The following is a 12,500-nucleotide window of genomic DNA, read 5'->3' as shown; positions in this document are numbered from 1 at the left end:
GTTGGGAAAAGCTGCTCCGTGGTCAGGCGGGCGCACAGCTGCACTCGGCTCGCCCTCCCCGGCTCTACAGAAGCGCGGCCCGCCTAATGTGCTCTGAAAGCCAAGGGGAGGGAGAGCTACTTCTACCAATCACCACCGCCTATTACCACGTTAACCCCTGACCCCACCGTGCGTCTCTCGGGGTCGGAGCGCGGGAGAACCTCGGAGAGGAACCCGGTGCCGCAGGAAATTGAAAGCATGCTGTAGTGCAAGGCAGAGGAAGAGAGGTACTCGAGAGGCAGATGTGTGGCAATGCTTCGGGACGAGAGACTATGTGCCTGAGAGACAAGGTGACGAACGACCAATGTGTTCGGTGACTGGCGCTGTGATAATCACCGATGAATCCATGTTTAGAAATTGAGGCTGTCTCGGTTGAGGAAGATCTGGTCGTAAAGGTCTGTTAAGGCAGTTAAACCCATTCTGTTAAGCAGCCCCCTCACGAATGTCCGTAGTCTCACATTTTTATAAGACCTCTGTAATTTCTCTTCTGTTTATATTTTGGGATACTGTATAGTTAGAACCTAACCTTGGCGACATCAACTTTTTATATTTTCCTTTTGGTCAGTGGAGGTATTGAGATTGGCCCCGAGAGATTTACCAAGTTACGTTTGATTGAGTTTTATTAAATTGAATTGGATTTAAATACAAAGTCAGATTTAAGCCTTATAGGAAAGCCACACAAACGTGCAACGTTTTATCTGTGTGCCGCTTGAATTACACAGGCTGAATTTAATTCAGTTCGCTGTTGTTTCTCCACAATTTATATATATTTTTATATTACAATAGAAAGATGGTTTAACTTAAGGTCAGGTCATGCTTTGTGAGTTTTGTTTTCGTTTTCTGGAGTGCTTCTTGTTTTTGTTTTTTTAGTACATTGTTTCCCAGCAGCAGAGGAGATCGCCAGTTAGAAGATATTGTTTTGCTGCTCACAAAGCAGCTCACTCCAACTCCCGCGGTCTGAGTTTTGAGGGACATTTTTAATTTAGGCCTGAGTGTACATTCCCAGTGATAAATCAGGCAGACTCAGAGAGAGAGAGGAAGAGAGAGAGAGTTAAGAGAGGGAGAGAGAGAGAGTCAGGGAGAGAGAGATGGAGGGAAAGAGAGAGAGAGAGGGCAAACACTCCTATTAAGAAAAGGCCTCATTAAAATTTGTCTTGGCATTTACATCAAGCAATTTGGATTTAATTGCCTCAAATACATTTTTTATAACTTCTCACACTGGCAGATGGAGAGAGGGCGGAATAATCTTCAACATGTGTGGCACCCACCCAACCACCGTGGCTCTCCAGGGAACACTTTAGTGCCTATTTACTATATTACAAACTTAATTACATGTAGACAATTAAGTCATGGGAGCAATTATCATTTAGTGAAGTTGTGCATGCAAGAGAAATATAAAAAAACAACTCTGAAAAAGAAAACAAGCTTACGCAGACGAACACTGAGATCATCAAAAGAACGCTTGGACGACATGGGCAAATATCAGAAGACTCGGGGGCGGAAAAGTCCGCCCCCCCCCCCACCACCGCCAAAAAGAAAATCTCCCAATAATTTGCAGGGAAACCCTATATGTACTTGAGAAAGGCGGCTTCTGTTGCATAAGCGCTGCCTTCAGATCTAACCACAGGCCTGCGTCTCGGAGACGCAAGGAGACATCTTAAAAAGCCAACCAGACAAATCCTCCTTCCCCCCCCCCCCCCCCGCTCCTCTCCTTTCCCACCCCGAGCCTGTTCCCCCGGCCTAGGAGTAGACATGAAGCCCAGCCATCATCAATAGGTAATTTGACCAACAAAAAAAAGTCTGAGTTTCGGGGGGTTGGGGGGGGTTTCACTGGATGCTACCGTGCGTGGAAGACTTCTCCTCCTCAACCCCAAGCTCAAAGGAACCCCATTTAGCACTGCTTAATTGTACCTTTGAGGCAAACATGTTATTCAATCCTAGCAGGCTCATTGATGGAGCAAAAAATGTGTCTGTGTGTAGTGTATGATTGTTTGGGATCTCTATATGGTGGTGGAGGCACCCGCGTATTAGAACCCATTCAGTGCCAGCAGTTTACATTACTTGAATGACACATGAACTTGACTGTTCATGTGAAAAGAGATAGATTAATTTGTCTGTATTCTTGGGTTGTCTATGGCAGTGAATGATGCGGTTTGGTTGTGGCCTTAAATGTATAGCCTGAGGCCAAAACTTAAACGCGTGTGGAATGGGAACACCGTAACCTGTGAGTGACTGCACTGCAGTGGCACGACATGTTGCTTATTGCCATGAATGCTGTGAAGGTTGGGGAGTGTGTGTGTTTGTCTGGGTGCATGCACGTGTTTGGTGCGAATGCTTGCATGTCTATGATGAGGTAATTTCTTTAAAAAAAAGTACATCAAAATTACACTGATTTTACTTTTTACATTTTGCACCTCTCATATATTCCACCTTTCGTCATTATATATAAAAGGGTGGGGAAGAACAGCTGGTCTACAGTACCTGTTGAGAAACTGTCCGAACTACTGAATATTGAAAGATTGACTGATTTAGAATTAAAACGCCACCGCGGCTGTGTTACAATATAGTACATCCCGGACCCGGACTATAATGAATTGGTGTCTTTAAGCGCTCCAGAAGCATATATAGAACAGGGAATGCCTGATCCCCGAGGCAGTACAGCGAGATGTTTTTACCCCTGACGTGCTTTGTTGTCATCTCCAGATCACTCAGCCACCGACTCCCAGCCCATTGATTCATATTCGTTCTCCGTGTGTGTCATCCTGCCAAACAAAGCATGGAGGAGTTATTGAAGTTATTGTGGGAGAGAGCATAAAGAGAAGGACTTACAACAGGCTGAGCTCACGTGTTGCTCCCCCGTAACGCGAAGACTGCAACAGCAAACAGAGACTACAAAGTAAATACACCCCCCAAGGCACTGCTCTGTGTTAGTGTATAGCTATTATTTATGTACAGTAGCTACCATCCACATGTTTGCCGGATCACGATGTTACAATGGGGATGCCAGTTGCTACCACGCGCCTTACTGTAAAAGTTTGATTTGACAGATCATATCCAAGATCTCTCTTTTCAAAGTGATAATGATCTGTTTCCTTTTCAGTAGCTCTCTCTTCATGTGCTAATGTGGACTATATATGCCTGTTGCTTAATTCAAACAAAAAACTAATTTAAACCGAACAGTGCCTTTTTAGTCAAATTAAAGTAACTTGTATTCCAATAACAATTATAATAATACTTCTACAAACGTTGACGTGCAGCTAAATCCCAGATTTTTTAAATACGCCATAATTACTGAGTAGCTTTAATGCCAGTCGCATTAGCCTGTGAGACTTTTTTAATGCTTTTGCTGTGCTATTTTCACACTTTACAAGAGCCCCTTCATCCATTTCAATTGCATCACGCTGGGTGAATTACAGTGATCCGATATAAGTCCTTGGAGAGGAAGTAACTACCTAACACTTTGAAAATGGGTCTATCTTGGAAGCCATTCCCCCATAATGAAACATAATGAAACAGAACACCAGGGTTATATCGTATACTTACCTCACACGGCTAGGTTTCTGTCCAGTGCATCTAATGTTCTCCCAACTATGCATTTGTCTCCCGTTTTGGCTATCCACTTTATATTCTATTTAGACATGGGTGTTTAGTCATTCATGTAACATTATCTGATTTATCTTATTCATTGGCAAGGAATCTTACAACCATGAGAGCAAGTAGGGTTTTGCTTCAGTAGGTAACTATGTAACTGATGAACACATTTTGAGAGTCCCGTATTCAGAATGTAAATAAGTAAGTCAGAGAGGCTTATTGTCTATTTCAATGCCTCTGGGCGATGGAGCGATGGGTTGCTGAGGTGGAGCGCAACACCTACCTATCAGCTCCCATGCAGTACTCTTCATACGCTGAGTTGGCGGTGCCCAGGTTCGAACCCATGACCTTGCGGTCGAAAGGCGAGTGCTCTACCGACGGAGCTACCCGGGACACACATTCAGAATGTACTTGAGTAAAAGTGTATATGCTTTGAAAATTCGTGAAAACGTGCAAATCTTTTAACATATATTATTATTTGCTTCTGAGGGGTCCCTGGAACAACATATTTTGAGATGGGGGGTCCGTGGCCAATTACATATAATTCTGGGGGTCCTTGACAAATAGGTTGAGAACCACTGATACAGAAACATATAGGTTTTTCAGAAAACTGTCATGATTTAGAAGACATTTGTAGAATCAGATGTCAAGTCTAAATGGGGTTAACCCATTCTGAACGGGCACCCATTTTGGTGTCGGCATCATGTCATGCTTTAGCTATTCAAAAATAGCAGATCTACAAGCTCATATCGCGCCACCGAGTGGCGCGATACGAGCTTGTAGGTCTGCTATTTTTTGAAAAATCGAATTTTTAGAATCTGATCTCAGGTCAGAATGGGTTCATCAGACCAGTGTGTGTCCGGCGGAAACCTTCGTATGAATCTGATCTCAGGTCAGAATGTGTTAAACTCCTATGTGAGAGGAAAGGCCAAAAGCGGCGCATGCAGCCTCCACAGGCGTGATACATGTTTCTATAAGGGGGAAATATGGAGTGCGAAGCAGGACTCCTGAATGTTTGGGTTCAGCCCTGTGTAACGATGTGAGCTTGAGTGCAGTCGCGGCACCTACACAAGGCCCTACCTGTTCTGTCTCTCTGCACCAGGGAGAGGGCAGCTTTTTCCCCCCTTGTTAGTCCAAGGAATGTCGGATCCCCCATATATACTGTGCACGTGCGTGCATGCGTGCAAAGTTTGATATTAACGTGATATTTCATTATTGAGAACGAAAAGGGTATCTCCGTCCATTCAAAGTCAATGTAGCCTTGATCAGAAGATATAGGATGAGCTGATGGGATGTTAAATAAAAACATCTGAGAAGATGAACTACTCAGATGCCTAGAAACTACCAGAAACTACCAGCAACATATACCTAAAAACTACTTGCAGCATTATACCTAAAAACTACCAGCAGCATATGCCTAAAAACTACCAGCAGCATATGCCTAAAAACTACCAGCAGCATATACCTAAAAACTACCAGCAGCATATACCTAAAAACTACCAGCAGCATATACCTAAAAACTACCAGCAGCATATACCTAAAAACTACCAGCAGCATATACCTAAAAACTACTTGCAGCATTATACCTAAAAACTACCAGCAGCATATACCTAAAAACTACCAGCAGCATATACCTAAAAACTACCAGCAGCATATGCCTAAAAACTACCAGCAGCATATACCTAAAAACTACCAGCAGCATATACCTAAAAACTACCAGCAGCATATGCCTAAAAACTACCAGCAGCATATGCCTAAAAACTACCAGCAGCATATGCCTAAAAACTACCAGCAGCATATGCCTAAAAACTACCAGCAGCATATGCCTAAAAACTACTTGCAGCATTATACCTAAAAACTACCAGCAGCATATACCTAAAAACTACCAGTAGCATATACCTAAAAACTACCAGCAGCATATACCTAAAAACTACCAGCAGCATATACCTAAAAACTACCAGCAGCATACCTAAAAACTACCAGCAGCATATACCTAAAAACTACCAGCAACATACCTAAAAACTACCAGCAGCATACCTAAAAACTACCAGCAGCATATACCTAAAAACTACCAGCAGCATATACCTAAAAACTACCAGCAGCATACCTAAAAACTACCAGCAGCATATACCTAAAAACTACCAGCAGCATATACCTAAAAACTACCAGCAGCATATACCTAAAAACTACCAGCAGCATATACCTAAAAACTACCAGCAGCATATACCTAAAAACTACCAGCAGCATATACCTAAAAACTACCAGCAACATACCTAAAAACTACCAGCAGCATATACCTAAAAACTACCAGCAGCATATACCTAAAAACTACCAGCAGCATATACCTAAAAACTACCAGCAGCATATACCTAAAAACTACCAGCAGCATACCTAAAAACTACCAGCAGCATATACCTAAAAACTACCAGCAGCATATACCTAAAAACTACCAGCAGCATATACCTAAAAACTACCAGCAGCATATACCTAAAAACTACCAGCAGCATATGCCTAAAAACTACCAGCAGCATATACCTAAAAACTACCAGCAGCATACCTAAAAACTACCAGCAGCATATACCTAAAAACTACCAGCAGCATATACCTAAAAACTACCAGCAGCATATACCTAAAAACTACCAGCAGCATATACCTAAAAACTACCAGCAACATATACCTAAAAACTACCAGCAGCATATGCCTAAAAACTACCAGCAGCATATACCTAAAAACTACCAGCAGCATATACCTAAAAACTACCAGCAGCATACCTAAAAACTACCAGCAGCATACCTAAAAACTACCAGCAGCATACCTAAAAACTACCAGCAGCATATACCTAAAAACTACCAGCAGCATATACCTAAAAACTACCAGCAGCATACCTAAAAACTACCAGCAGCATATACCTAAAAACTACCAGCAGCATATACCTAAAAACTACCAGCAACATACCTAAAAACTACCAGCAGCATACCTAAAAACTACCAGCAGCATACCTAAAAACTACCAGCAGCATACCTAAAAACTACCAGCAGCATACCTAAAAACTACCAGCAGCATATACCTAAAAACTACCAGCGGCATATACCTAAAAACTACCAGCAGCATATACCTCAAAACTACCAGCAGCATATACCTCAAAACTACCAGCAGCATATACCTAAAAACTACCAGCAGCATATACCTAAAAACTACCAGCAGCATATACCTAAAAACTACCAGCAGCATATACCTAAAAACTACCAGTAGCATATACCTAAAAACTACCAGTAGCATATACCTAAAAACTACCAGCAGCATATACCTAAAAACTACCAGCAGCATATACCTAAAAACTACCAGCAGCATATACCTAAAAACTACCAGCAGCATATACCTAAAAACTACCAGCAGCATATACCTAAAAACTACCAGTAGCATATACCTAAAAACTACCAGCAGCATATACCTAAAAACTACCAGCAGCATATACCTAAAAACTACCAGCAGCATATACCTAAAAACTACCAGTAGCATATACCTAAAAACTACCAGTAGCATATACCTAAAAACTACCAGCAGCATATATACCGGTACCTAAAAACTACAGCATATATACCAGTACCTAGTAAAAACTACCAGCTGAATCTTGCATTAGTGTAGAACTGTAGATGATGGAACTGTGTCTAATGTAGTCGCTGCAGTGACTACATGGAAATAGGCTATAAGAATAAAATTCATTGACATTCTGTAGTGATTTTATGATTGTTATTTTGTTTAAAGTTTAAGTTTACTGTCTATAAATAGCTAATTATGGAAGCCCTTACAGCACACTGCGTGTAAAATAATGCCAAGTAGCCCAGGCTAGTATAGGCCTATACTTATCAATTATATAGTGGCATATACACATTAGCCTATTTAATGTAGCTACAATCCTAGACTTACCAACAATAGCTTCTTCACCACCATCATCATCATCATCATCACAGTTTTTTTTGTTTTTTGTTTTTTTAACTTTAGATTTTTCATTAAACGGATGGGTCACATTGGGCATCACAGTACATATCGTAATTGTTACAAGTCTTTTGTTACATTTCTTGTCATTAACTTTCACAGTGTAACGAGTCTTTACAGTTCCAGGAGAGTAAGGGAACCCTCTTTGAGTAGTTTCAGAATGTCTTAGTTTGTTCGTTTCCAGGTACAGGTTTCATGGTAATCACACATCGGTAGAATAAGACAATAAATAAAGTAAGTAAATTACATAAAAATAAAAATAAAATACTAAACAAAATGAAGGGTAAACAAAAGACAAAGCAAAAACATGAGCGCAACAGATACATTTATGACATCATTAATGACAGAAAAAATGACAGTGTTCACCTCTTATTCTTTCAGACAAAAATCCTTTACAAAATATCTATTCCCATGTATTATATCCATTTCAGCCAGTATCTGTAAAACTTTTCTGTGCTTATCCTAACGGCGAAAGTAAGTTCCTCCATTTCGTATATGTTTCGTACAATGGCTGTCCACTCTCCATTCTTAGGCGGGCTTTTATCTAGCCACTTTTTGGTTATTGCCTTTTTTGCTGCCACTAGCAGTATTTTAAGAAGGTACTTGTCTGGGGTATTACGGTCCTCTGGTATGTTACACAGATAGACACTTGTAAATTCAAATTCAATCTCAAAGCCCATTATTGCATTAATGTCTGATACTATTTCTAGCCAAAATTGTTGTATTCTTGGGCAGTCCCAGAATACGTGGAAGTGGTCAGCCATTGCATTATTACATTTCCTCCAACAGTTCCCTGCTTCCGGTGTCCCACTCTGTAGGCTTTTTATTTTCGGTGTAATGAAGAACCTAATCATGTTTTTCCATGAAAATTCTCTCCATAGGCCAGAACTAGTGGTTGTGGATATCATATTACATATATTCAGCCACTCCTCTTCTGTGATGGTTATATTTGCCTCCTTTTCCCATTTAAGTTTGACATACTGTATGATGTGGAATGATTTTTTGCAGAAAATATATTCGAATATAGTTTTGATATCAGTTTCTTTGTGGTTTCCCCTTTATAAGCTTCTGTAAAGATGTAAATCAGATCTGTTTCAGGTTTGTCTATTTTTATGTTTTTATCAAAATGGTGCCTTAACTGTAAATACCTATAAAAATCCTGTTTTTCCAGGTCATGTTTGTCCTATATTAGATATTGGAAGCTTTTCAGGCCTGTATTGGATGAAATGTTGTTGTTATACCCTCCCAAGTCCATCGTTTGAATCTAGCGTCCATCATGGGCTGGTGGGAAATCGGTATCATATGCTATCCATTTCAATCTCTGCACTTCTTTATCTATCTTTTGGGCCTTACATTCCTTAAACCAGATGTTCAGGATCATCACAGTTTCTTATGATGGTGTGGCCATCAGAACATTTTCTAGAATGGGGTAAATTAAATAACAAAACACTGCAACAGCTATTAAACCATGCTGTTACTGTAGTGTAGGAGCTATAGTCAGTAAGGAAAAATATAGCCACTGACTGAAACGACATAAATATTAGGCTACGAAAGCAAAATATCATAACTCAAGGCTTTGCTGCAACCAAGCTTGTTTATTGTCGCTTGCATGAATGCATCAGCACTTCTTTATATGTGCCATAATACACAAACATCATTTATTTGGGTTACACAAGAGAAGCAAGCCGGTTGATTTTAGTATGACTTCCTTCCTTTCTCTTTCTTCTATAGCTTTTTCGGCATTTAAAAGACACATTTGGTAACACAAAACCATCGACTTTGATGGCGGGGGGGGGGGGGTGGCTGAGTCATCCTGAGCACACGAGAAGAACAACGCACGAGAGTCACTTGTTGCCACAAAGAACAGATCTACAAGTTATGTCTGTTCCTCGTGCATGGCAAGCGACACCGCCGTCATGGGGAATATAATTTGGATGCTTAACTCAACTCGCAAGGTTCCTCGGTGAGTGTGACAATGATCAATAGGTGGTTGGAGCTGTCAGCCCGGGATAACTACACACACACACACACACACACACACGCACGCACACACACACACACACACTGTTTCTGGGGGCTTTCTTTCTTCAGGCGTGGATCACATCTCACGCCTCGCCTTTTCTTCTGAAAGGTCACGAAAAAATCATTTATCACTCATCACTGCGTATAGGTAATTAAAGGAAGCGGAAAAAAAGCCCGGACTAAAAGTTGTTTTCCCAGTAGATATTTTGGATCGGCTGCTTTTCTCAAACAGTCTTAGATTACCGGTGGAGTTTGGGAACAGGCTAATGCCAGTAATTGATATGGTCAAGGTCAAGTTTGTCCCAAACTGAACATAACATATAATAAAGTATGTGTATAAGTGAATGAATAAGTATGCGTTTCCACAGTAGATGTATGTGTGACATTGTGACATTTACATCTACAATAACAAGTAGCTATTGTGGGTCTTTAGCTATACTATAAGTATAGCAATGTGGTCATTATGGCCTAATGCAGCACAATTAGGGTACAAGAAACAATTTAGCCAATACTGCAGTGAGACAAACAAATACGAGATGAGATGTGTGCTGTACAGTAGCCTAGAGTGTGGGGCCCTGTGTGTGTGTGTGTGTGTGTGTGTGTGTGTGTGTGTGTGTGTGTGTGTGTGTGTGTGTGTGTGTGTGTGTGTGGGGGGGAGGGGCGAGGGGGGGGGGGGGGTCTGTGACAGGAGGACCTGTCCGCTTGATTAATGCGCTCACTCAAACTGGCACCTGGAACCAATCCCCCCCCCCCACCACCACCACCACCACACACACACCGTTTGTGTGTGCGCGTGCGTGCATGCGTGTGTGTATCTGTGTGTCTGTATATATATATGTGTGTGTGAGTGTGCGCATGTATGCGCACGTGTGTGTATGTGCATTCCATATACAGAGGGGTTGAGCCAGCGGGCGCAGATGGGACGGGAAGGTGGGTGGGTGGGTTTGGAGGGGAGGAAGGTGGGTGGGTGGGTTTGGAGGGGAGGAAGGTGGGTGGGTGGGTTTGGAGGGGAGGAAGGTGGGTGGGTGGGTTTGGTGGAGGGGAGGAAGGTGGGTGGGTGGGTTTGGAGGGAAGGTGGGTGGGTGGGTTTGGAGGGGCGCAGAGAGAGCGGAAGAAGAAAGAAAAGAAAGGTGTGTGTGAACGCGGGAGGGGGAACAATGGCTGGACGTATACAGCACGGGATGGGGTGTCATTAATAGCGCCGCGCAGGCCCCATCTCCTAATTTGCTCAAATTACCTGCCCACGCACACTGTTCAGGACAGTAAACCCCCCACCCCCCTCTCCTCCTCCTCTGACAGCACAGAGGTGTGAACACCACAGATCAAATACACACCTGAACAGCAGAGTGCCCACCCAACCTGGAAACGCCCACACACACACAACACACACACACACACACACACTCTTTTATGGAGTTCTGGGAATACTGTACAGGCGTGTGCGTCCGTGCGTGCGTGCGTGCAAGACAGACGGACAGAGAGTGAGTTGGAAGGAGCAGGAGTGGGACAGTGTAGTTTTGTTATGCCTATTATAAGTGAGAGAGAGAGGGGAAACGAGGGAGAGAGACATGGAGAAAGGCAACCTAGGACAGACATAGATTTAGACAACGCGCGTTCTCCTCGTTAATGTGAATCACAATTCGAATCGGAGACTGTTTATTGATCTTTTTGCTGTTTTAGATGAATGTGAGAGAGAGAGAGAGAGAGAGAGAGAGAGAGACGGGTAGACTAGCAGAGAAAAACACAGAGGGAGAAGAATAGGTATAAGACCGCTCGGTGGTGTGATTTTTGTATTTGTTTTGACAGAGAATAAGGTTACAAATAAGTTTTAGGGGTTAGGCATATACAGTAGTTTTACTGGGAGTTTAGGAATAAGGTTACGGGTTTTGGCCGCGTGTATATGTGCTGTGTTTTGAGGCGAGCTTTCCAGTATTCTAGTGAACTATAGAGAGACAAGTGGAGAAGGACCGGTAGAGAGAGAGAGACAGGGTAACACAGAAATGGACACTCTTGTGCTGGTGAGACATACTGTACAACAGTAGAAAGACTGGTTTCACCAACCATCTTCCATCTGGCACTGTGTTCTAAAACCTCCTCTCCTGTCCAGTGGTTTTCCTTGAGGGGGTTCCAGGTGGTCCCCAGCTAAATGATGGAGAGTTGGTAACCAAATCTACCCTTTATAGATATTTAACTCTTTGAGGGGGTACAATGAAGCCAAATGGACCCGGGTCCATTACGGGTCCATTTGGTTTCATTTTACACTCTCAAGAGTTAATGTATTGTTGAACATCTGCATGACTTCATTTACAAGTAGAGAACGTAGAAGAATTGTTATTTTGGATCAACGTTGGCCTGTTTACACTCCTTAGTATGGTACCAACTGTTAACACTCCTTATGGTACCAACTGTTTACACTCCTTATGGTACCAACTGTTAACACTCCTTATGGTACCAACTGTTTACACTCCTTATGGTACCAACTGTTAACACTCCTTATGGTACCAACTGTTAACACTCCTTATGGTACCAACTGTTTACACTCCTTATGGTACCAACTGTTAACACTCCTTATGGTACCAACTGTTAACACTCCTTATGGTACCAACTGTTAACACTCCTTATGGTACCAACTGTTAACACTCCTTATGGTACCAACTGTTAACACTCCTTATGGTACCAACTGTTAACACTCCTTATGGTACCAACTGTTAACACTCCTTATGGTACCAACTGTTTACACTCCTTATGGTACCAACTGTTAACACTCCTTATGGTACCAACTGTTAACACTCCTTATGGTACCAACTGTTAACACTCCTTATGGTACCAACTGTTTACACTCCTTATGGTAC

General features: G+C 42.2%; 1 protein-coding gene across 1 annotated transcript in view; it reads left to right on the top strand.

Moving 5' to 3' along the window:
* Nucleotides 1-3,874: 3,874 nt before the first annotated feature.
* The window catches only part of runx2b (RUNX family transcription factor 2b), a gene marked incomplete at its 5' end in the record, with an annotated part of 43,422 nt that continues 34,796 nt past the window's right edge, over nucleotides 3,875-12,500 (top strand). The window contains one exon of the mRNA XM_083790625.1: nucleotides 3,875-3,992. Coding sequence (XP_083646751.1) covers nucleotides 3,875-3,992 — 118 coding nt within the window. The remainder of the gene's footprint in view (nucleotides 3,993-12,500) is intronic.

This window comes from Protomyctophum parallelum (genome assembly GCF_964188405.1).
Source record: "Protomyctophum parallelum genome assembly, chromosome: 19".
NCBI classification, from domain to species: Eukaryota; Metazoa; Chordata; class Actinopteri; order Myctophiformes; family Myctophidae; genus Protomyctophum; species Protomyctophum parallelum.
This window is presented reverse-complemented; position numbering and strand designations above follow the sequence as displayed.